At 39.4% G+C, this 25,813-nt stretch overlaps 1 protein-coding gene across 4 annotated transcripts in view; it reads right to left on the reverse strand.

Moving 5' to 3' along the window:
• SPMAP2L (sperm microtubule associated protein 2 like) overlaps nucleotides 1–22,481 on the reverse strand; it is a 54,507-nt gene extending 32,026 nt beyond the window's left edge. For 3 of the 4 annotated variants that reach the window (XM_040482836.1, XM_040482828.1, XM_040482832.1), the window contains exons 1-3: nucleotides 21,883–22,481; nucleotides 10,046–10,076; nucleotides 2,380–2,445 (exon numbers count right to left, since the gene is read on the reverse strand). In XM_040482836.1, the coding sequence (XP_040338770.1) occupies nucleotides 2,380–2,445; nucleotides 10,046–10,076; nucleotides 21,883–22,408 (623 nt within the window). In that variant the 5' untranslated portion in view covers nucleotides 22,409–22,481. The remainder of the gene's footprint in view (nucleotides 1–2,379; nucleotides 2,446–10,045; nucleotides 10,077–21,882) is intronic. The other variant, XM_040482839.1, reaches the window with a different exon arrangement.
• Between the last annotated feature and the right edge of the window lie 3,332 nt (nucleotides 22,482–25,813).

Below are 25,813 nucleotides of genomic sequence, written 5' to 3' on the forward strand. Positions count from 1 at the left end.
CCATGAGACAAAAATTGATAATCTGGACTTCATTAAAATTAAAAACTTTTGCTTTACAAAAGACACTGATAAGAGAATGAAAAGATGAGCCACAGACTAGGAGAAAATATTTGCAAGGCACATATCTGATGTCCTAATCTATTCAGGCTACTACACCAATACCATAGATAGGGTGGCGTATAAACAACAGAAGTCTATTCCTCACAATTCTGGGGGTTTGAAAATCCAAGATCAAAGCATCAGCAGATTTGGTGCCTGGTGAAGACACGCTCTCTGGTTTATAGCCAGGCATGTTGTTGCTGTGTTCCCACATTGCTGAAGGGGTAAGGAGTTCTTTGAAGTCTCTTTTATAAGGACATTAATCCCATTCATGCATATGCCATCCTCATGATTTAATCACCTTCAGAAGGCCTTACCTCCTAATACCATCACACTGGGGATTAGGTTTCAATATATGAGTTTTATGAATTCAATATATGAATTATTCATATGAATATATGAATTCAATATATGAATATATAGCATCTGATAAAGGATTGGTATTGAAAATATACAAAGAACTGTTACATTTCAACAATAAGAAAACAAATAACCCAATTAAAAAGTGGGCAAAAGAGCTCAACACACACTTCATCAAAGAAGATACACAGATGGTAAATAAACATGTGAAATATGCTCAGCATCATGTCATTAGAGAGTTACAAATTAAAACAATGAGAAAGACACCACTACACACATTTAGAATGGCTAAAATACAAACACCAAATGCCCGGTAAGGATGTGGAAGGAACAACAGGAAGTATTATTCATTGATGGTGGGATTGGCAGAAACTTTAGAATATGTTTGGCAATTTCTTTTTTTTTTTTTTTAATTTTTTTTTTTTAACGTTTATTTATTCTTGAGACAGAGAGAGACAGAGCATGAACGGGGGAGGGTCAGAGAGAGAGGGAGACACAGAATCGGAAGCAGGCTCCAGGCTCTGAGCCACAGCCCAGAGCCTGACGCGGGGCTCGAACTCACAGACCGCGAGATCGTGACCCGGGCTGAAGTCGGACGCTCAACCGACTGAGCCACCCAGGCGCCCGTTTGGCAATTTCTTACAAATATAACATATTCTTACCATATGATCCAGAAATTGCATTCCTAGGTGTTTACCCAAACGAGTTAAAAACTTTTATCTACATGAAAACCTGCATATCAATGTTTAGAGCATCTTTATTCATAATTGCCAAAAATTGGACGGAAATAACACATCCTTCAATAGATGAATGGATAATCAAATTAGTGCTAAAAAGAAATGAGTTATTAAGCAATGAAAAGACATGGAGGAATCTTAAATGCACGTGAAGTGAAAGAAGTCAATCTGGAAAGGTTGTGTACCATATCATTTTAACTATGCCATTCTGGAAAAGGCAAAACTATACATACAGTAAAAAAAAAAAAAAAAAAATCAGTGGTTTCCAGGATTTTGGAAAGGGGGCACAGAAGGAAAGAGATGAATAGGTAGAATACAGATAATTTTTAGGGCAGTGAAACTATTTTACATAATACTGTAATGGTGAACACATGACATGCATTTGTCAAAGTCCACAGAATTGTATAACACACAACACTGAACCCTAATGTAAACTATAGGCTTTAGTGTATGTCAATATTGCTTCATCAGTTGTAACAAATGTACCACACTAACACCAGATGCTAATATGGGAAACAAGAGGAGTGGGTAGTAATACAGAAACTCTGTGTACTTTTGGCCAATTTTTCTGTAAACCTAAAATTGCTTTAAAAATAATATGTATTATTTTTCTTTTAAGCAATAAAAGATGAGGAAAAAAGGAAAAAAATTAAGGCTTTACTCAGGAGCCAAAGAAGAAAAGGGGGAGTCCTGTGGCCAAGGATAGGAGGACAGTGGGTCCAATCGGCTGGAAATTCAGAGAACAGGTGTTCTCTAGGCAAAGGCTTAGAGACAGCGTGTTGGGAGCAGCAAAGTTGAACCCAAAGGATGAACACAAGATTTTCAAAGTGTTTTTCAAATCTGTATGCTTATTAGAATTATCTGGGGAGCTTTTAATGCTCCCGATGCATGGGCTGCACCCTAGACAAAGTAAATTAGGATTTCTGGGGATGGGGCCCAGGCATCAGTGCTTTATATGTCCCCAGGTGATTCTATGTGCAGACAAATTTGAGAACTACTGACTTAGGGTTAGCCTTCCATATGTTGACTTAACTGAGGGGAGGATACTGGTTCAGTGGATTCAGCTGAGCAGAGAGGTGACTAAACCTAGGATACAAAGTTAGTGGGCAAGTAAGAATAATACTTACCTATCTAATGTAAGGAACACACTCATCACAAACAAGACTATGTAATGTTGTCTTACCTATCTGGGGTTCCCCATTGTTTTTTAGGCCTAGAAAGGTCTTGGATTCTCTTCCTAGAAAAAAAACTAACAAATACCAGCTGATTAATTCAGAGAAAATGCTTAACAAACATGGTTATATTAGATGACTCCTACTCAAACAAATCCCATCTTAGGGGGGAAAAACCCAAAGCACTAGATGATGTGATCTGAAGAGTACTGAAAGCTCAAAGTATTCAAAAATATTGTGGACCCAAAATTCTCTCTCCTAGAATCATGGCTAATATAATACATACTGGAACAAAGACAATAAATCTGCAATAAAACCAAGAGCATATTGTCTCCAGAAGACCCCAGATAAAACGCACACTTAATGGGAAAAACCCTCAATTCTCATATTAAGTTAATTTTTAAATGGCTTGATGGCACTGGATTCTGAAGAGATCATACAGATAAATTTCAGAGAGAATATTTGGCTTTGGGAAAACTATGAAATAGGCAAAGTATACTTTGAGTACCACTCAACCCTTTTTCTTCCCTACTCTGCTCCTTTGAACCTTCCCTGATTGTTCTGAATCTACCTATAGCAGAGTTTGTGCTCACCAAGTACCCATGTGTTCCTCCATATTTCCAAGCTTCCCTTCAGTTGTTTACAGCTATGTGAATAGTTATGTCTAATTTCAACAGAAGTGTTCAGTATCAATTCCAGGGCCAATGTGCCTGCTCCATTCCCTTCTTCCCTTATTGCAGTGATTCTGTAAGCCACATATTCTAGATGGTATAGCTAAAAGACAGAAGAGGCCAAGCCATCTCACACTGGACTGTGACAGGAGGGAGAAATAAATGTTTATTGCTTTAAGTCATTGAGAGTTTTGTATCTTATTTGTTACTACAGCATTGCCTATCCTGTGCAGACTAATACACCACCTATGGTGTAGCTCATATTGTAATTATTTATTCACTTTCTTGGAGTTTGAAGGTCCTAACAAATAACAACACTTTTTTGCCCACAATTAAGAACTAACTAAAAACAGACACAGGAGTCAGATAAATAGAATAAAAATACTTTCTCTATTATTGATTAGATGATACTGAAGACAGTAGTATGTATCCCTGACAATCCTGAATTGAACTTGTCCCCCAAAGCTGCAAGCCTCCCCCCGCAGGGGCTAAGTTTGCTATGTGACAGAGAACAGATCACAAAGATCACTTCCTATTGATAGACAGGTCCCAAAGAAACTGGACCCAGAAGAAACCAGTTCTCTCTTGCTCAATTCCATCAAACAGAAGTTACTTCCATCCCTCTCAGGAGTCTAATTAAGGGATAATAAGGTAAGAGGTCAGGAAAATTACTCAAAGGAAGTACTTCTTGCACAAAAAGTAAAATCATTCTTCCTAAAATTCGCCTGAACTCTTTAACAGACCCTTTTCTTTTTTTTAAGTTTCAAGTTTTTGTTTAAATTCCAATTAACATACAGTGTAATATTAGTTTCAGGTGTATAATTTAGTGATTCATCACTTACATATAACACCCAGTGCTCATCACAACTGTCCTCCTTAATACCCATCACCCATGTAACCCATCCCCCGGCCCACCGACCCTCCAGCAATGCTCAGTTTGTTCTCTATAGTTAAGAGTCTGCTTTATGGTTTGCCTCTCTCTCTTTTTCCCCTATATTCATTTGTCTTGTTTCTTAAATTCCATATGAGTGAAATCATATGGTATTTGTCTTTCTCTGACTCACTTATTTCACTTGGCATAATAGTCTCCAGCTCCATCCACATCATTGCAAATGGCAAGATTTCATTATTTTTGATGGCTGAGAAATATTCCATTGTATAAATATACCACATCTTTTATCCATTCATCAGTCTGTGGACATATGGGCTCTTTCCATAATTTGGCTATTGTTGATAATGCTGCTATAAACATCAGGGTGCATGTATCCCTTCAAACCAGTATTTCTGTAAATACCTAGTAGTGCAATTGCTGGATGGTAGTGTATTTTTAACTTTTTGATAATCCTCCAAACTTTCTTCCAGAGGAGCTGCTCCAGTTTGCATTCCCACCAACAGTGTTAGAGGGTTCTCCTTTCCCTGCCTCCCCAACATCTGTTGTTTCTTGTGTTGTTGATTTTAGCCATTCTGACAGGTGTGAAATGTTACCTCATTGTACTTTTTGATTTATAGTTCCCTGATGATCAGTGATGTTGAGCATCTTTTAATGTGTCAGCCATTTGGGTATCTTCTTTGAAAAAATGCCTATTCATGTCTTCTGCTCATTTTTTAACTGGGTTATTTGTTTTTTGGGTGTTGAGTTTTATAAGCTTTTTACAGATTTTGGATACTAACCCTTTATCAGATATGTCATTTGCAAATATCTTTTCCCGCTCTGAAGGTAGCCGTTTAGTTTTGTTCGTTGTTTCCTTTGATGTGCAGAATCTTTTGATCTTGATAAAGTCCCAGGAATTCATTTTTGGTTTTGTTTCCCTTGCCTCCAGAGACATCTAGTAAGAAGCTGCTGTGGGCCAATATCAAAGAGGTTACTGCCTGTGTTCTGTTCTGGACTTTTATGGTTTCCTATCTCATATGTAGGTATTTCATGCATTTTTAAATTTATTTTTGTGTATAGTGTAAGAAACTGGTCCAGTTTCATTCTTTTGCATGTTGCTGCCAAGTTTTCCCAACACCATTTGTTGAAGTCACTGTCTTTTTTCCATTGGATATTCTTTCCTGTTTTGTCAAATATTAGTTGACCATATAGTTGTGGGTCCATTTCTGGGTTTTCTATTTTGTCCCATTGATCTCTGTGTCTGTTTTTGTGCTAGTACCATATACTGTCTTAATTCACTAAGGTTTGTAACGAACTTGAAGTCTGGAATTGTGATGCCTCCAGCTTTGCTTTTCTTTTTCAAGATTGTTTTGGCTATTTAGAGTCATTTGTGGTTCCATACAAATTTTAGGATTGTTTGTTCTAGCTGTGTAAAAAATGCTGGTAGTATTTCGATAGGGGTTGCATTAAATGTGTAGATTGCTTTGGGTAGTATAGGCATTTTAACAATATTTGTTTTCCCAATCCATTAGCATGGAATGTTTTCCCATTTTTTGTGTGTCATCTTCAATTTCTTTCATAAGTGTTCTATAGTTTTCAGAGTACAGATCTTTTACCATTTTGGTTAGGTTTATTCCTAGGTATCTTATGGGTTTTGGTGCAATTGTAAATGGGATCAATTCCTTGATTCCTCTTTCTGCTGCTTCATTATGGGTGTATAGAAATGTAACAGAGTTCTGTACATATATTTTGTATTCTGTGACTTCACTGAATTCATGTATCAGTTCTAACAATTTTTGGTGCGGTCTTTTGGGTTTTCTAGAAAATTGTGAAAGTTTGACTTCTTCCTTGCCAATCTGGATGCCTTTTATTTTTTTGTTGTCTGACTGCTGTGGCTAGGACTTCCAGTACTATGTTAAATAACAATGGTGAGAATGGACATCCCTGTCTTGTTCCTGACCTCAGAGGAAAACCTCTTCAGTTTTTTCCAATTGAGGATGATATTAGCTGTGGGTCTTTCATATGTGGCCTTTATGATGTTGAGGTATGTTCCCTCTATCCCTACTCTGTTGAGGATGTTTATCAAGAATGGATGCTGTATTTTGTCAAATGCATTTTCTGCATCTACTGAGAGGACTGTATGCTTCTTATTTCTTCTTTTATTAATGTGGTGTTGACTGACTTGCAAATATTGAACATTTTACAACCCAGGAATGAATCCCACTTGATCGTGGTGAGTGATTCTTTTAATGTACTGTTAGATTCTATTTGCTAGTATTGTGTTGAGAATTTCTGCACCCATGTTCTTTAGAGATATTGGCCTGTAGTTCTTTTTTTTTCGTGGGGTCTTTGTCTTAAAATAAGCCCTGGCCCTGGTGTCAGGCAGGATTCAGGCCTGACACAGTGAGGGCAAATCCTTATGTGAAACACATGGCCTCCCTCATTAAATGGTGACTGATACATCATGAAGCTCCTTTCAGGAAAGTGGGGGGAAGCAAGGGAAAAAACCCTTCAATCAGATTATCTGTTTCCATGTTCCCCTAATTCATTAGCATTGCTTCAGCCTTTAATTACAACTTATTTGCCCCTTAACACCTTGCCTAGGCTATGCTAGGGGAATAATGTAAGCAGGGATTCAATGCACACAAACCAGGCCACAGTGTTAACAGTGGACAGTTTCCTTGAGGCCAGTGTGGTCCTGGCAGCAACCAATCTTGGGGACATAGAACACTCAATCCAATAATTCTGCTCATCTAACAAATTATTATTCCAGCATCCATATTGGAGATTCTGGGTTTGTATTATTTTAAAATGAAATGCCGTGTTCTTACACATGGGCAAGTTATTTAATTCCTTGAGCTTTCAGGAGTGTGCGGTGGGGAGAGGGTTGCAACTTAAAATAGGGTGGTCAAAGAAGGCATTACTGATCAGATTATATTTGAAAAATAACTAGCTACACAGATTTTTCAAGGAAAGATTTTCCCATTCCAATAGTTAATTAGCAAGAGCAAAGGCCCCAGGGAAGAAGCATGCCCCAGAAAAATAATAGGTGACCAGCGTGGTTAGCCTCATCTATAAAGGAAAATAACTATATCCATCTCAAAGGGTTGCATACCTAGCAACTTCTAACCATGGAGTGGGTATTCAATAAACGTTAGTTCCTTTTTCCTTTCCCACCCACAACACCTAGTATGAAACTCTGTATGTAGTCAATGCTCGGCCAACGCTGAGTTGAACTGAATTGGTACTTAATTGTTTAAAATATAAACTTAGTTTAAGTGTCTTATACAGGAAAATCATTAAACTATCAGTAAGCTTTTATCACTTGAAGAGGTTTCTAGATAAAATACAGACTTGAAGTTGTAAGAATAGTACCCCACATCCACACTCTTTCCTCTCCAATGTCTAATACTCTGGACCCTTCTAATTTACCCCTTTGCTATTGCAAGCAACCTATCTGCATTTTGTCCCTCAAATTTCTGCTGCTTAATTCAAGAGTTCCCAGCCTGAAGTTCTCAAATACTTAAGGGATCTACAAATACAATAATGGGAGTCCACAACCTTTAGAATATTTCAAAAGGTCAAATGGCACCCTACACTATCCACAGTCAGTACAGGCTACCTCAAATACCCAATTTGTTTCTGAATTATATCATCTCCATGTTACCTCATACTGATAGGAGACTCTGATTAATACTTACATCTGTCCTTAATTAAAAAAAATTACCAAATGTAGTTTGTTTTGTGAGCAATAACAAAAAAAATCTTTCAAAACATGAGATTATGGTCATGGATAAAGATAACTAAAAGGTACTTTGGTGGTAAAATTTTTGGGATCAGCTATATAATTGATAAGATGCAACCCCCAAGTCATGCCTTTTAATATCTAGAAACAATGAAGATACTGTCCCTTGCCAGGAAAAAAAAAATCTACATCCATATTCAACAGAAGAAGGGCTTCATCATGTAAGCACTGCATAAGCCCTGCCGAGAGAGCCTGAGCCAGCTTTCCAGAAAGGGTGGCTAGGTGGAGGAAAAAGAAAGCCAGAGTTGCAGACAAAACATTTTATATACATTAATCTTTTAAAACAAGTTAGCTTCTGGCTTCCATCATCACTTCCAAGCCAAGTTTTCCCTCGCTACCTTTTTCTTCACTAGCTAAATAATGTTTTTTTAATGTGTCACTTTATAGACTGACAGTTTCCTAGTTTATTCCTATAGACACTTTAATTGGGTTGTTACTTCAACTGGAAATAATCTCATTAACATTTGCTTCTTCTGTGTGGAGGTCTGACTAACATCCGTCCTCTTCATTCACTTCTTGTGTATTATGTCACCACAGCTACATCTCTAACCTATCTCTTCATCTTAACACAGGCTTCCCCCATCTTTCATGTCTTGCATTACCTCACAATGTCTAGTCATTGTCCTGTGCAGAAACGAAAGAAAGTGGTTGAAGCATTTTCACGTTTGAAGGCAGATTTTTTTTAAATGAGGATTACATTGCTGTCCCATGTCTTCATTGATTATTAATCTCCTATGGCTTGCCAACAGCTCAGAAAGTTTTTGAAATCCTTACCTTGGGTGCAGAACAATAAATATACCTTAATATAACAATAATTATGGAAATGATTAAAGGCCTGAAGTGATTAATACAAACAATTTTCTCAGTCAAAATGCTCTTCTACATTTAACTATGTTGATTATATTCAGAGAATATTTTCTTTCATAACAATCAGGCACATCATATTTGTTTACCAATAATCTTTTTAGACGATGGGGATATGATTAAGTAATAAAGATAGCACAATTTCCTTATAGGATCAAGCCAAATTAACCAGCCAAACAAAAGCAAGAAGTGGTATAACACCACGAACAAAAATATGTGTTTTAAGTATAAAAACTTATCGGGTATAAACTATTTCACTGTGTGTGTTTAGCCCCAGGAGAGTTTGCTTACCCAGCATACATTTATTTGAAGTAATGTGGTATGTTAAGTGGGCACTTGGTAATACTCAGTAAATGTTAGTTTTTCAACCAGCTCTTCTGAATTTCATTTTCTCTCAGTTAAATCTACTTGATTGTATTTGTCCTATCAACTTCTCATGAGTCTTGTGAGAAAAGAGAAGTTTTTTTAAATGCAAAGCATTACATAAAGATAAGGTGGTGGTATTTACTGCCTGGACGAGTTGAAAGAAATAAACCCCTAGAAAACATAGCAAATAAGAAATCCAAGAGTTGGGACACCTGGATGGCTCAGTCAGTTAAACGTCCAACTCTTGGTTTCAGCTCAGGTCATGATCTCACTGTTTCATGGGTTTGAGCCCCATATTGGGCTCTGTGCTGTCAGCACAAAGCCTGGTTGGGATTCTCTCTCTCTCTCCTTCTCTCTCTGCCCCTCCCCCACTTGTGCTGTCTCTGTCTCTCTCAAAATAAATTTTAAAAAAAACTTCAAACATCCAAAAGTCTAAATAATAACAATAAATGTAAATGTTAAACAATAACAATAAATTTGAATGATTTAACCCACTTATTAAAAGAATGGATACAAATAAAATTATTATTATTACTGACTTCTCATCTATATGAGCCACTGACATGAATCCTTGATATTTCTCTTTAATGATTCTACTCTGTTACTTCTTCTAGCTCCATCTTAGCCAAACAGAGTAAGCATCGATTGTTCAGGAGGTATCTACTTTGTGCACTCTATGTACACTTTCTTTTTTCTATTGATAAATTTCATTAGCTACTGTACTTGAAATAGAGGTGAGGGGATATTGGGATACATTGACCTGGAGCTTCACAAAATCTGTCACAAGATTGTCAATGCAGCATCCCAAGTCCCTTAAAGGTTCAGGCCTAACATGTAACATACACCTAGTATTTAGCAAACAAGTAAAACGCTGACTGAATCTAAGGAGAGTTCTACATCTCCATCTTCTTCCCCCATCTCACTTCTTAATCACTTTAACCCTCTTGTTTCCTTTTTCTGTGGGAATTAGAAAAGGGCCTTATGACCAAGAAAAAGCACAGGAACCCCCAAGATAGGCTTTCCCTTCAGATGCTCCAGATTGAGTCTGCACCATCAGCTAGTTAGAGTCTGGGAGAATAGTAGTACACCTACAATCTTACCATTTCCTTGCAATGCCAAAGGGACCAGTATCTATAAGAAGAAAAGTAAAAGCAAACATTATATTCAATAAGAATCAAAGACATGATAAAGACAGCATCACAAATCAATACAAAAAGAGACTGTGAAAAATAACTATCTAGGGGAATGGCCAAATTAAATATGTCACAGCATGTACCAAAATAAACCACAGGTAAATCGAAGAGTTAAATACTTTTTTAAAAAGTTGAATTAGAGGATGCCTAGGTGGCTCAGTCGTTTAAGCGTCTGACTCTTGATTTTGGCTCAGGTCATGATCTCAGGTTTGTGGGATTGAGCCTTGTGCACTGTCAGTGCAAAGCCTGCTTGGGATTCTCTCTCTCCCTCTCTCTGCCCTTTCCCCTGCTCTCAAAAATAAACACTTTTTTTTTAAAGTTGAATTAGAGCAAAAGTAAGAGAATATCTACTTAATCACTGGATTTTAATCTCAGTTAAAGGCAACAAAAGATATAGAGGGAAAAGATAAATAGATTAAAATATTTAAAACTTAAAACTTCTGGGTGCCAAAAATTAAAACTTAAAGAGGAAATGAAAATATTTGGCAACAAGATGACAAAGGGTTATTAAAGTCTTAATACCTGAAGATTATAAAAGTGTAGATGAATACGAAAACACCAAGGTATGTGTCAAAAGTTGAATGGACAAAGGATAGAAACTGAATTAATATAGGAAGACATAAAAACATATATGAAGGCATAAAGACATATAAAGATGTATTTGGTAAGACATAAATAAAAGAAAAAGTTCATGTTTACTTGTAATCAAAACAATGTAAGTAAAGGATGAGATTTTTTTTTAACTATAAAATTAGCAAAAGAATTTTGCAAAGGATAATGAAATTAGAAGAGTAAGACAAAGGGTGCCTGGATGGCTAGGTCAATTAAGCGTCTGACTCTCAATTTCAGGTCAGGTCATGATATTGCAGTTTTTGAGTTTGAGCCCCAGGTCAGGTTCTGCGCTCCGTGCTTACAGTGTGGAGCCTGCTTGGAATCCTCTCTCTCCCCTTCTCTCTCTGCCCCTCCCCTGCTTATGTTTTTTTTTTTTTTCTCTCTCTCTCAAAATAAATATATTTATAAAAAAAAGAAGAGCAAAATGAGATGAGTATTTTTGTGTACTGCTGGTAGAAATCTAAACTAGTACACTTTATGAAAAATAATTTGGCAGTATAAGTCAGCAATGTTTATGTCCTTAATCTAATTCTACTTGTAGAAATGTACCCTAAAGAAATCATTCCAAGTGCAGGCAAAAATGGATGCACAAACATGTTCATTGCATTATCAGTGGAAAATTGGGTCCACCTGAAATGTTCAAAACAGAAGAAATGGTAAAGCAAATTAAAAATCATGTTTAGTTTTTTTCTAAATGTGGGAAAATGTAGGCGATCATACAGGCCAAGCTATGTGAAGGCCTATTATAATAGGCCACAGAAGGACAGATTGTTCCAGTTTCTTCTTGGAGTTTTTAATCATATCTGAGAATTCTGAAATATCATTTCCTACCCTCTGAAGTGTTTTGGGTAACGAAAAGTGAGTGTTCTCTGGCATCAAACATGACTCAAACCCCAGTTCTGTGACTCAGCTATACAACCTTGGATAAGTTACTTACCTTCTCTGAGACTCAGTATCCCTTCTCAGATAGGAGGGTAATAGGTATTTCTGTATAAAGAGTACTGACATATGTGTAAAGTACTCTGCAAATAGTAGATGAATGGTAGTCAGAATTATTAGTTACTACTTTAGCGTTATCAAGGTAGGAGCACTACAGGAAACACAGCAACCAAGTATTGATTGGGCTCCCACTATGTGTAGCAGTGCTCAGAGAACAAAAATGAGCAGGACATGTTCACCTCTCAAGGAGTTTACAGCAGAGTAGGAGATAGGCTACAAACTTAAAAAAAGAAAAAAAAAAGTAAATGGAATTTTTGAATTGGGATTTTTTCTATTACTCTACTTTTTTTTTTTTTAATTTTTTTTTTCCAACGTTTATTTATTTTTGGGACAGAGAGAGACAGAGCATGAACGGGCGAGGGGCAGAGAGAGAGGGAGACACAGAATCGGAAACAGGCTCCAGGCTCTGAGCCATCAGCCCAGAGCCCGACGCGGGGCTCGAACTCACGGACCGCGAGATCGTGACCTGGCTGAAGTCGGACGCTTAACCGACTGTGCCACCCAGGCGCCCCTACTCTACTTTTTTTAATGTTTACTTATCTTGAGGGGGGAGGGAAGGGCAGAGAGATAGGGGGAGAGAATCCAAGCAGGCTCCACACTCAGTGCAGAGATGCACGTGGGGCTTGATCCCACAAACCATGAGATCATGACCTGAGTTGAAATCAAGAGTCTGATGCTTAACCTACTAAGCCACCCAGAAGCCCCCTATTACTCTGCTTTTTAAGGCTAAACTGATTCAGACCTAAGGAAAAGGGAAGAGTAGCCCTACAAATACACCCTTTGTGCCCAGTCATGCTTGTCCCATGGACTTTTCATGTATCACCAAGCTTGGTTTTCAGCTTTATATACACAGGTCAGAAAGTCAGTATAACCCTAAATAAATCTTTTAAAAAACTCTACAAATATTAATAATATGAATGAAAACACTTTTCCTATTGCCCTATCATGGTAGTTTCTCCCACACGTAGAGACTGCACTCTTATTTTGGAAATACTTTTGATGTTATCTTACCAATTGGCAGAATAGAATAGCTCTCAGGTGGCTATTGTTAGCTAATGTCCCAAGCAAGGCAGTGTTACCATGGTTTCCAAACTAGAATCACCCTGGGATGTTTAAAAATTGTAGGGCCCAGGGGCACCTGACTGGCTCAGTTGGTTAAGCATCAGACTTTGGATCAGGTCATGATCTCATGGTTCATAGGTTTGAGCCCTGCATTGGGCTCTGTGCTGATAGCTTGGAGCCTAGAGGCTGCTCTGGATTTTGTGTCTCCCTCTCTCTCTGCCCCTCTCCTGCTCAGTCTCTCAAAAATAAATAAATGTTAAAAAAAAAAATTGTAGGGCCCAGACTACACCCTAGACCAATTAAATCCACAATCTTTGGAGGTGGAACACAAGCACTGGTATTTTTCAAAGCAGACAAGTTTGGGCTCTACCACATATTGTTTAATGAGTAAGGCTACTGGCTCTGGAATCAGACAGCCCAGAACCAAATCCTGACTCTCATCAGGAGAGAGAGGGAAAGCATTTCAGACAGAAGAAATGGCAAGCGTAAAGGTTGAGGTGGAATCAAGCAAAAGGTACAGAAGGATAGTTGGTCAGGGTGGCTGGAGAGAAGCGAGCAAGGGAGAGGACAGCACAATTTGTGGTTGGGCCAGATCCAATGAGACCTGCCAGAGTTTGGAGCAAAATGATGAATATCATCTCCCTCTAAGAGATAATCAGAACATTATGGCTGTTATACGCCTTAAATGTCTGTATTTTATTCTGTAACACACAAATCACATCACACACATTGCCACCTCCAGCTACAAATGGGATGGTCCAAGCCATTTAAAAGAGAAGGCTGCCATCTGCTGGGAGAGAGCATGACTAAACCTGTTCCCTGACGGCAGTGACGAGGCATTGTTCACTGTGAGTCCCACTGCAAGCACAAGTAAAGTATTCTGTAACATGACAAGGATGAAATATTAAAGTATAGCTGTTCTCCACTTTGTCCTCTACCCTGACTCCTAAGGAGCCCATGTTTGAGATGCTCAGCCTCTAGTCCTGGGTTGTACCAAATGGTGTACAACTGACCTACAAAGTAAAGGCAGGAAGCACATCTCAGAATAGATCTAGGGGGCACAGGAAGAGAAGGTAAGAGAGAGTCAAGGTGGAGTTTGAGAGAAATAGGAAAGGTATTTTTGGAGATTAGCTGTCATGATGATTGGGACCTGGGAAGAGAAATGCTTCAAGAGCATTTTAGCAGGTTTTGCTCTTATGTATCCCTTCAAGATACTTCAGTAAGAGACCTACTTTATTTTTCAAGTCTTTTTGAAGTAAAATTTGTGCTTGTTTTGTGTACACTATTGTTTTGAAGATTGGTCTTGAAGCAGTCCATTTCTATTTTGGGTGTGACTATGTAAACAGTGGGATGTTCTTTGATATGACATAATAAGCTATGTGATCCATTACTACTGTTCATTCTTCTTGATCCTCTCCTAAGCATGGCTCCCTAGCACTGTGCTCCCCACTGCCTTAGCTCTGGGTCATTGGGCAAGAGATAGGAGAGCGTGGGAAAGGGTTTTGCTTGAAGGTGAGAAGATAGAGGCAGGAAAAAGGGCAAGTCCTTCCATTTGGTTAAACTATGACAATGACGACAACAGAAACCAGGGACTTCTGTGCAAACCAGAGATCAAAACTAGCACTTTTGTGACACATTTTCTCAAATTTCAAATCTATTTTTCATGTTCATTTTTACCCAATTTCATCTATGTGAAGACGGCACTGGCAACTGGTAGCTGCTAAGAAAGCTGTATTTATAACCCCCACAAGGGGCACCTGGGTGGCTTTGTCAGTTAAGCATCAGACTCTTGATTTCAACTCAGGTCATGATCTTGGGGTCATGAGCTTATGGTCGTGAGATCAAGCCCCACATTGGACTTTGTGCTGAGCATGGAGCCTGCTTAGATTTTTCTCTCTCTCTCTGCCCCCTCCCTGGTCCATGCTCTCTCTAAATAAAAATAAATAAATAAATATAGATAAATTAATTAATTTAAAAAAACACTTTAAAAACACTTTATAACTCATACCAAAAACCACAATAAATTCCAAAAGGATCAAAGATTTAAATGTTTTTTTTTTAAAGATTATAAAAGAAGACACATGGGTAATTCCTTCATAACCTGCAAGGGAAAGAAGGACTTTCTAATTATGATTCCATACAGAAGCTAAAGAAGAAATGACTGATAAATGTTATTATAAAAATATTTTTATGGCAAAATAAAACAAAATAAAAATAAGCAAAGACAAAGAGACCATTAATAAACAGAAAAAATAGGTCATACATATCCCAGACAAAGGGCTAATCCTGCAAGTAAGAAAAATATCTAGCAACTCAAAAGGAAAATAGAATAGGCAAATGACATGAAAAAAATATATATATAAAAAGATGCTTAATGTCATTCAGATGGTAAGGTAAATGCAAATTAAAACTTAATTGACATACTAGTTTTTCATCAATTAGATTTTCAAAAAGCCAGTAGTTCAACCACACACTACAATGGTGAAGCTATAGAGAAAGAGACAATTCCATTGCTTGTGGGCATCAACTCCCATGGAGGGTGATTTTGTTAAATCAAAGTTCCAGATGTGTTTACCCTTCAGTGATCTCACTTCTGGAAATTTATTCTACAGATATAACTGCATGACATGTACTAAATGATATCATATACAGGTTTATCTATTACAGCATTGCTTATAATAGCAACATCCTGGAAACAAACAAGGTGTTAAACTAGTAGTGGCACAACTATGTAACAAAACATGGGGCATCTGTTTTTCTTTTTCTTTTTTTTAATGAAAAAACTCTATATTTAGTTATATGGGAAGATACACTGTCAAGTAAAGAGTGAAGAACAGTATGGCTTATGCTACCCTTTGATAAGAAAGGGGGAACACATACATAAGCTTGTACAGTATTTTCTTGAATTTATATAAAGATGCATAGAAATGAATAAAAGTGGTTACTTATAAAAGGGGAGAGGGGCGCCTGGGTGGCTCAGTCAGTTAAATGTCCAACTTCAACTCAGGTCATGATCTCACGGTTTGTGAGTTCGAGCCCCGCACTGGATTCTGTGCTGACAGCTCAGAGCCTGGAGCCTGCTTGGGATTCTGTGTCTCCTCCTCTCTCTGTCTCTCCTTCCCATGCTCATGCTCTCTCTCTGTCTTTCAATAATAAATAAACATTTTAAAAAATGATTAAAAAACTAAATAAACATTTTAAAAAAGGGAGAGAGGGAACAGAGTGGGAGGTAGACATTTCCTCGTAGTCTTCTATTTGTTTTGGTTTTTTAATCATGTAAATATCTTACAAATTTCAAAATAGCTTTAAATTAAAAAAAAAATTTACTCAATATGATTTCCCTCCATACCCCCTCACTTGCCTGAGATTCTTGCTTTTATTACTTCTCTAATCCCTTATAAATCCAAGTTAAGTACTCTGAGTTCTGTATGCTTGAGATTAAGTATTTAATCTCTATTTCAGCCTATTTTAGGTAAGTAGCTTAAATGAATACTTTGTTCCTATTTTTTTCTGAGCCTTTCTTCTCCATTAAAAATAGAAGTAGTATTGCCATTAAACTCAGAAAAATGAAGTATCCCGTAGGATACTCCAATCACTTTGCTTTGTATGTTATACGGATGTGTTATTGTTATCAACATGTTCAGCCTTCCCAATCACACTGACAGTCCTTCAGGGACAGGATCCTTGTCTTACTCATCTACAACTCAGTGTCTACACCCTGAATATATTAAGTGCTCAATAAATTTTAACAGTGACACCCATGATTAGGTGATGATATATTAGTAAGATGATCGGCCCTATACTATAAATTTTTAAAATATGCACACAACCAAACTGCCATGTCTCAGTCATCTTTACACCCCCACAGGACACAAAGAGTGCTTTAGTAGATGCTCAGCAAATGTTTGTTTTTAAAGTTTATTTATTTGAGAAAAAGAGAGCAGGGAGGGGCAGAGAGACAGAGAGAGAGAGAGAGAGAGAGACAGAGAGAGAGAGAGAATCCCAAGAAGGGTCTGCACTGTCAGCACAGAGCCCAATGCAGGGCTCAAACTCACAAATGGTGAGATCATTACCTGAGCCAAAACCAAGAATCAGATGCTTAACCGAATTGAGTCACTCATGTACCCCAAATGTTTGTTGGAGGAAGAAATCTTATTGTGTGAACAGAAGCATGGTGACATGTTGGCTAAATATTGCCTAATAGTTACACTATTTTATGTAAATATTATGCAAATATGCTGGATGCTTATTTAGCTTTACTAAGGGAATTGATGTAAAGACTTAGAATTTTTAACAAGGAAAATCTAGAAAACAATTGAGAAGATTGGGAGTTTTAAAACAGTATTTATTTTCTAAAGCAGAGTCTGAGAACTTTTGAGAGTCTCATCATCACACTAGTTCAGAGGGGGCTACTTTAGGCATCATGGACAGGGAAAGCCCTCTAAGAGCTAGGCTTTCTCACCTTTTAAATGTGGACTGGCAGAGAAAGACAAATACCATATGATTTCACTCACATGTGGAATTTAAGAAACATAACAAACAAACATGAGGAAAAACCAAGAACCAGACTCTTAACTATAGAGAACAAACTGATGGTGACCAGAGGGGAGGTGGGTGGGAGGATGGGTTAAATAGGTAATGGGGATTAAGGAGTGCCCTTGTGATGAGCACCAGGTGATGTAAGTGTTGAATCACTAAATTCTACACCTGAAACTAATATTTCACTTTGTTAACTGTAATTTTTTTTTAAGATTTTTAAGGAAAACCTTTTAAGTAATCTCTACATCCAGTGTGGGGTTTGAACTCACAACCTGGAGATCAAGAGTTGCACGCTCCACTGACTGAGCCAGCTAGGTGCCCCATAACAAATTGGAATTTAAATATAAACTCGGCTGAAAAAAATTTTTAAGAAAAAGAAAAAACCCAACCAAAACAAAATAAAATAAAAATGTGGACTGGGATCTGAATAGGAATTAATCATGAGACAAAATCCTAAAACACAGTATCTTGGGAGACAAAACCACAAATATAGATTCTGAGGCCAGAGCAGGTATGGGATTGGCCTTTTAGAGAACAGAAAAGAAGCCAGTATGACTGGGGCAGAGTAAGCAGGAGGAAGAACAGAAGAAGGTGAGGTTAGGGGACCCATGGAACTCTAGAGACCCTTGCAAAGGTTTGGTTTATCCTAAGAGCAACAGGAAGCCACAGGCAGGATTATATAGCAAGGGTGGCATCCTTATTTTACAAAATAGCATCCAGTTTGACTGAGCCAAAAAAAAAAAATTACTATTTCTCCAACCCTTCTTCCTTCACCTTCAAATCCAGTGCCTCCAATGCAAGTTCAGAGGAAAAAGCCAAATGAAATGACCATGAGATGGGAGCAAGGAGGTCCACGTGGCTTGAGACTAGAGATGGTGTGGAGAGTGGTGGGACACTTGGTTGTGGAGGTAGCCAGGGTCCAGATCATGTGGGACCTTGCAGGCCTGCTAAGGACTTTAGATTACAAACTAAGTGAGATGAGAACCCCCCTCTGGAGAGGTGAAAGCAGAAGAGCTGCATATAATTTATGTTCTAAAGATCTGTGATTACTATATGAACAATAAACTGGGGCAGGGGGCGGGGGGCAGGCAGGATAGGACCAGAGTGGAAGCAAGAGTAAGCTGAAAGCTACTGTGGTAGACCAAGCAAGAGATGACAGTGGCTTACAAAGGTGATGAAGCTTTAGATGTTAATAAATGGTCAGTTATGATATATCTCAAAATTGGGGTTTGCAAATGGTTTAGAGGCTGAGTGTAAGAGAAAAACAGGTGTCAAGAATGACTCCAAGGTTTTTTATCCTAGCACCTGGATGAATGAATGATGGTACCATTTGCTGAAAAGGGGAACAATAAAGAAAGAACAAGCTTGAGTGTGCAAGTAAGAGCTCAGTCATGGACACGTTCAATTTTACATGCCTACTAGATATTCAGGTACAGATATTAAATAGACAATGGTTATAAAACTTGGGAGCTCAAGGGAGAAATTTGAGAAGTTACCAGCATACAATTAAAGCCATGGAACTGATGACATAACCCAGGGAACCTAGAGGCTGGGAAGAGAAGGAGGATCTAGGAAAGAAAACTGAGTCAGGAACAATTGATGAGGTAGGATGACAATGAAGACAAATAAAGACTTCCAAGAAAGAGGGAGTGAATGTGTCAAATTAATAAGATGAGGATAAAGAATTAACCATTGATTCTGGCAAGGCAGAGGTCATTATGACCTCAACAAAAGTAACTTCAGAGAAATAGAGGAGATGAACATTTAAATGGGTTCTCAAGAGAATGAGAAGAGAGTATATGGAGATAATGACTTATAGACAACTACTGTTTTTGAGGAATTTTTCCTCAACATGGGGTTAAGGGAGTTTTTTTTTGTTTGTTTTTTTTTTTAGACAGGAGTTATTGATGCATGTTCATGTGCTGCATGACCCAGTAGAGAGAATAAAATGATGCAGGAGAGAAGAGGGGCTAATTTTAGGAGCAAAGAGCTTAAAGTTAGATAAGATGTGATCCAACATACAGGTTGAGAGAATGGCCTTTATTAGGAATAAGGACAGTTTATCCATTTTTAACAGGAGGAAAGGTAGAGTATATATATGTACAGATGCTGGGAGTTTGGTAGATTCCATGTTGGAAAATAGATTGACAGGGGAAATGTAGTACGTTTGCGCTGAGAGCCCATTTGAATTTCAAGGTCATTAATTTAAAATCAGTGAGGATAGTTGTTTTTCTCTTGTCATTGGTTTGAAAACCAATTGAAAGTGCAGGCAAGAACTGGACTGAACTGGGCAAGAACGACAGGAGAAGCAAGGGAGGTAAGGATATTTGCAAAGGAGTGATTCCACTTGTGGACCATGGATTATCAAGTTAAGTAAAGGGAGACAGAGGACAAAAGTAGTGATATATATACAAAAGGTAGTGAATGGTTAATAGCATCAATAGGTTAGAGGACCTTTTGAAGTTGAAGAATTGACGGGGGGTACAAGGAGGAAGAGTGAGCTGGAAAGATATGATATGGTTAGAGATTAGAGTGCTTGATAAGGAAATTTTGGAAATGGCACAGCAATTGACATTACAAAGACTAGAGGAGTGGGTGCCTAAGATGGGATGAAGGACACCATCATTCAAAGCGAGGAGGTCAGGGGCGCCTGGGTGGCTCAGTCGGTTGGGCATCCGACTTCGGCTCAGGTCATGATCTCGCAGTTCGTGAGTTCGAGCCCTGCGTCGGGCTCTGTGCTGACAGCTCAGGGCCTGGAGCCTGCTTCGGATTCTGTGTCTCCCTCTCTCTGACCCTCCCCCGTTCATGCTCTGTCTCTCTGTCTCAAAAATAAATAAGTGTTAAAAAAAAATTAAAAAAAAAAACAAACAAAGCGAGGTCAAAGAACTGAGAAGCCAAGTGAATAATCCATGTGAATACTGAAATTTCATGCATGATAAGGTTGGCAGTGGAGAGTAAGCCAGTAAATTAGAGCAGTTTCAGTGGAGTGGAGGGAAAAGAAGCCTTACTAGGTGGGTTGAGGAGAGAATAATGGGTGGAGAAATGGAGTCAGTGAGTACAGACAATTTTTGGACAAGTTTTGCAGTGAAGAACAGAAAAATGATGGCAATGGGGGGGAAAAGAGGGGTCCGAAGAGGACATGGGGTCAAGGGTTTTTTTTTTTAAGATGAAAGGTTCTAGAGTTATGTTTATAGAGTATATGTGAGCATTTGTGGGACTGATTCATTAGAAATGGAGAAATTAATTCTGTAGGAGACAGGGGTGATTGTGGCAAGAACAAAGTTCTTCAGGAGACAAGAGTGGAATCCAAACCACAAATGGAAGACTTTGCTTTTCATAGAAAAAGGCACATTTCTTCTCTGAAATATGGAAAAAGAATCTATAAGTATAAATTTGGGCAAGGCAATAGATTAGTGGTAAAAAAAAAAAAAGAAATAAGAGAGCTCATGACTGATTGCTTCTATTTGCTCAATAAAGTGTAAGGCAGTCTTCACCTGTTTGGAGGCCAAAAGTATAACATTTGGAGGAAGGTAAAGAGGACAGTCACCTTCTCAGAGACTAGGAGAACTAACTTACTAGTGAATAAAGTGGGATTGCTAGAAGTATCAAATGATTGACTAAGATTTGTGGTCATGTTGAAATAAAAGCAATTATATGATTGTGTGATTTTGTATAGCAAGAGTCAGCTGCTCAGGTGCATGCAGAGGGTGGATGGTTAAGTTTAACCTGGGTTGGGGTTTTGCCAGGAGAAGTATGGTAGATAGCCAAAGAGTAAATGGAGTGGGGAAATATGTGAGCCCCTGAGAGACCATAGAATGGAAGCTGATAAAGAGGAGTCTAGGAGAACATGAGAGTAAAAGTGGTCAGCTGAGGGACTGGAAGCCCAGTTTGGACAAAGAATTGTTCTGGGTGGGGTCATCAAGGAGAGGTCATAAGTGAACCAATGGGGTTAGAGCAAGGGATGTTTCTACCCAAGATCCGTCAGCTCTGTCACTTTGTGAACTTGGTGAGGACTATAAGCATTTAGTAAATGTACATTTTAAATTCCTCTGGAGTATTTTGTTACTACAACTTTAACCATGTAATAGCTAGCATTTACTGAGTACCACCATGTGCCAAACACTGACAAAAATATCCTCCCTTCAAGGATGCCATCTTTTAATTGGGGAGAAAGATAACGATGTAGTACAAAGTCTTAAGTGCTATAAAGAACTAATGTTTGAAGTGGCAACCCAGAGAAAATGCAGTGACTAACTGTAGTGAAGAATTAAGGGCTTCAAAGAGAAGTTACAATGAATAACCAAGGCTAGGAAGTTATCAGGTGAAGAGAGGGAGAGAGTGAAGAGATTCAGTTTCTCTTTACCAGAGTCTCAATTACTCATCAGATGACTGCAAAGCAGCAGGTAAACGACACAAAAATTACCTTCCTTTAAAATAGGTGAGCTCTTGCATGCAAAACATCCACATTAGAACCCCGAGTTCTACATAGGGCGGGGTTGCTCAGTGTCTCTGGAAAGGGCCCCAGCACCTACCCCTCAGGCAAGATAGCAGAATCCGTGGCGGGAATCTGGTCACCAGAGAAGGCGAGGTCACGACGGCGGCGCTGGGAAGCAACTCGGCTTTGTGGGGCTTGTGGGTCTCGCGGGAAGCAGAGGGCCCCCGGGGCTTACGGGATCCCAGGCGTTTACTGTGATTGCGCAGTGCATGGGGCTCGTAGGCTTCGTGGGGCTCTTGGGGCTCATAGAGTTCGTGGGGTTCATAGCGCTTGTGGGGCTCATAGGGTTTGTGGGGTTCAGATGTCTCCTCGGACCCATAAAACTCAATGCCCCGGTATCGCGTGATCTGCCCGTTGGCCTCCCCCGGTTCCTCCTGCTCCTCGGGTTTCTCCGGCTCCTCGGGTTCCTCGGGTTCTTCGGGTTCCTCCGGCTCCTCAAGCTTGTGCACGTCGAGGAGCCTGACTACAAAGGGCTTCGGATGGGCTTCGCGGGGAACGGCTATTTCTGTCGTCTCCTGCCCATCCGAAAACGCTGATGAGCCTAAATGTTCTTGGTTCTCCATTGGCGCCCACCCTCTCGACCGGACACAGGCGCGCTGTTTGTCTTCTGCGCGACCCGAGGGGCCTGGGGTGGGCGGCGCCCAAGCCCCGCCCCAGCCCGGCCAGTGCCCGGCCAGCCCCGCCCTGGGGCCCTCCCGGCAAGTTCTCCGGTTGCCAAGGGGACGCGCCTGCTCCAGGCGCCCACCTGCGCGCGCTAGCCGGCTGAGAGAAACCTGCGAGGTCCTGAGCCGCAGCTCCCGGTGTTACCGGCGAGGACTCCCGAGCGCTCTCGGTAGCTCTGTGTTACTTGCCGAGGCCTTGAGGCCGAACATACCAGCTTTCAGTGTAGTTACAGCAACGCTCAGGCAGCAGAGCCGGGTCCCTTTTCGGTTCAGAGGTTCTCTGGCGCCGGTTCTCCTTAGGCCTTTGTTCCCTAATCACGCTGGGAGGAGTAATAGTCTAAGGCCCTAGATCTCTAAGATTGATTTCCATCAGTGTCTAGTAAATGCACAACAATCATAATGTGGGTGTGGGAGATGGGTGAGACCAATATGTCATTTGGTCCAAACTTAATATTCAGAAGAAATCTCAAATTTAGATTTTTTAATTTGCCTTCACGTGAAGTTCTACACACAAGTCACAAAGAAACACAGGATTAAAAGAGATTATATTCATCTACATCTTGTGTCCCGTTATAGGGCACACTGTCTACTGAAGTGTACTATAAATCGTTTTTTATAAATCCTGTATTAGCTTGTGAACAGCACAAGTTTAAGTGTGGTATGCGTGTGTGTGTTAACATTAACTTGTTAAATGTGGTATCTTTTAAACACAATATACCAAAATTTTTATAACCCTGTTTTTGGCAACCCCCTGTCTCTTTTTTATCATTTTTAAACTAAGAGATTTTTAGAGGTAAGTGATCTTTGGACATCTCTCAATCCCAAGTATACTTTTTGTACACTACTTGGTATTCCTTGGATATAATTTGCCTCACAGCACAAAAAGTTAAAAGAGAGACATTTTGGATTGTGGATGTCATCTAGAATGGAACAAGAAGAGAGTGGCATATCTCAATCAGGAAATCTCTCTCCCTTAGACATGATATAGACATGTGCAGTACTGTATGGAAATTCAAGAAGTATATCTCAAAAAATTGGGGAAAGGAGAAATAAAGCTATCAGAGAGTTTTAACTCAACACATGAACAATCAGGCAAGAGTTATGTAAATTCGCCTTAAAGAGGCACCCCAAAACAGTACTAGTCTACCACTAAATAGAATGCCTTCAAATATCCTATCTTAGTGGTTATGCCTATTCAAAAATTGTAGAGGGGAGAGGGTCCAACTCCAAAGACTGCAAATATTACATACAGCTAGTTCTTCAGGCCCTCTCATGATGGATCTCTGACATGACACCACTCTGTATCAATAGATCATGCCTCACCAGGCAACTTTCTGACAGGACCGGCTTTCCAGGGATTTTGCTCACTGGTAGGGATTAGCATCACAAAGGATGGATTCTGGTCCACATCGCAATTATATATTGGCATTCTAATTTTATAAACCAATCTCATAAAAATGACTTCTGTCTTTCTAGGGAGAAATTTAGGAATTGATCTGGATTCTCTCTTTCCCTCATCTCCCTCTCTACCCACAGGGCATCAGCAACTCCAGTTCATTCTTCAAATGTGTTTTTAATTCATCCTTTTCATCTCCTTTGCCAGTACATCTCACAAATGCCAGTCCAGGCCACCATCAGCCCTCAAACTGGTGTAATGACAATTACGACACTCCAAACTATTTAGAATAAACCTCAAGTGAGGATCTGGAGAAAGGGGAACCTTCTTACACTCTTGGTGGTACTGCAAAATGGTGCAGCCACTCTGGAAAACCATATGGAGTTTCCTCAAAAAGTTAAAAATAGAACTACCCTCCAATCCAGCAATTGCACTACTATTTACCCAAGGGATACAAAAATACTAATTCAAAAGGATACATGCACCTCACTGTTTAGAATAAATCTGAAGCTTTGCATCATAAGATGCCCCAGAATTTTTGTCCTTGCCTCTCTCTCCAGTCTGTGGGCTCCTCCACCATTGCTGTCTACATTCCAGCCTCCCTATTCTTCTCTAACATGTCAAACTCTCCCATTTCAGCATGTTTCTACACCTGTCCCTACTGCCTGGAGCCCACTTCTCCCTCACTTCACATGCTGGCTCTTTTCCATTCTTTAGGTCTCGGCTTAAATATCACCCACTCAGGTCTTTCCAGCCCACAGTAATTTTATTTTCTGCCATTATTTTCTATCTCAGATCCTTGCTTCAACACAATTTATAATTATTTCAACTGCTTTTTAAATTTGTGTGTGTGGCTCCTCAGCTAGAATATAAGCTCCTTAATGACAGGGACATTCTCTATCCTGGTGGCTGGTGTATGCCCTGTGCTAAGCACAGTGAATGGCTATGAATACCTATCATTACTTTTGTTTTCCTGCCTAGCAACCCTTCCCTCTTCTAAAAGTAGAACTTGTCCTTTCTGTGGGGAACTCATTCCATATGGTTTGAGGGGGCTAGTCCTGCTCCCCCACCAGGTCTGGGCAATTTGGCCACAGAGATTGGTTCAGAGATCAATATGTGAGCCCAGCAGAGCCAATCCTGTCCCTCCATGAGATTTGCTGAATGGTTGCTTGGAAAGAGAGAATTCATGGGGCCCCTGGGTGGGTCAGTTGGCTAAGTGTCTGACTTTGGCTCAGATCATGAACTCAAGGTTTGAGTTTGAGCCCCAGATTGGGCTCCATGCTGACAACTTGGAGCCTGCTTGGGATTCTCTCTCTCCCCCTTTCTACCCCTCCCCCACTCAAGCTGGCTTTCTCTCAAAAGAAAGAAGGAATAAAATAGAGGATTAATTTTACTCTGGGATCATAAGCTACATGAATGTTGAAGGCTTGGTGTTGAGAGCGGTTCCTTGCAGAGGGAATCTGAGTGAAGCCAAATACAATAAAACCTTGGTTTGAGAGCATAATTTGTTCCGAAAGCATGCTTGAAATCCAAAGCACTTGTATATCACAGCAAATTTGAAGAACCATTAGTTCAGTTGTGATCATGTGACATTCAGCGTCACGTATTACTTGTATTGCAAGGCATTGCTCATTTATCAAGTTAACATTTTTTAGAAATGCTTTTGCTTGTCTTGTCGAACACTCGCAGAACAAGTTACTCGCAATCCACGGTTTTACTGCAGAGGCTAGCAGGACCAAGAGATGGAAAGACAGCCTTGTTATCTTTGAGCCCTTGAATCTGCCCATGCCCAGATAATAGTGCCCTTTTTTGACATACAAATTTAAGTTGAATTTCCATCATTTTTAACTGCAAGAGTTCTGGCACATAGCTGGTGCTCAATAAATGTTGACTAAATGAATAAATGAAAA

This window comes from Herpailurus yagouaroundi, unplaced genomic scaffold, assembly GCF_014898765.1.
Source record: "Herpailurus yagouaroundi ecotype Mexico unplaced genomic scaffold, PumYag 28, whole genome shotgun sequence".
NCBI classification, from domain to species: domain Eukaryota; kingdom Metazoa; phylum Chordata; class Mammalia; order Carnivora; family Felidae; genus Herpailurus; species Herpailurus yagouaroundi.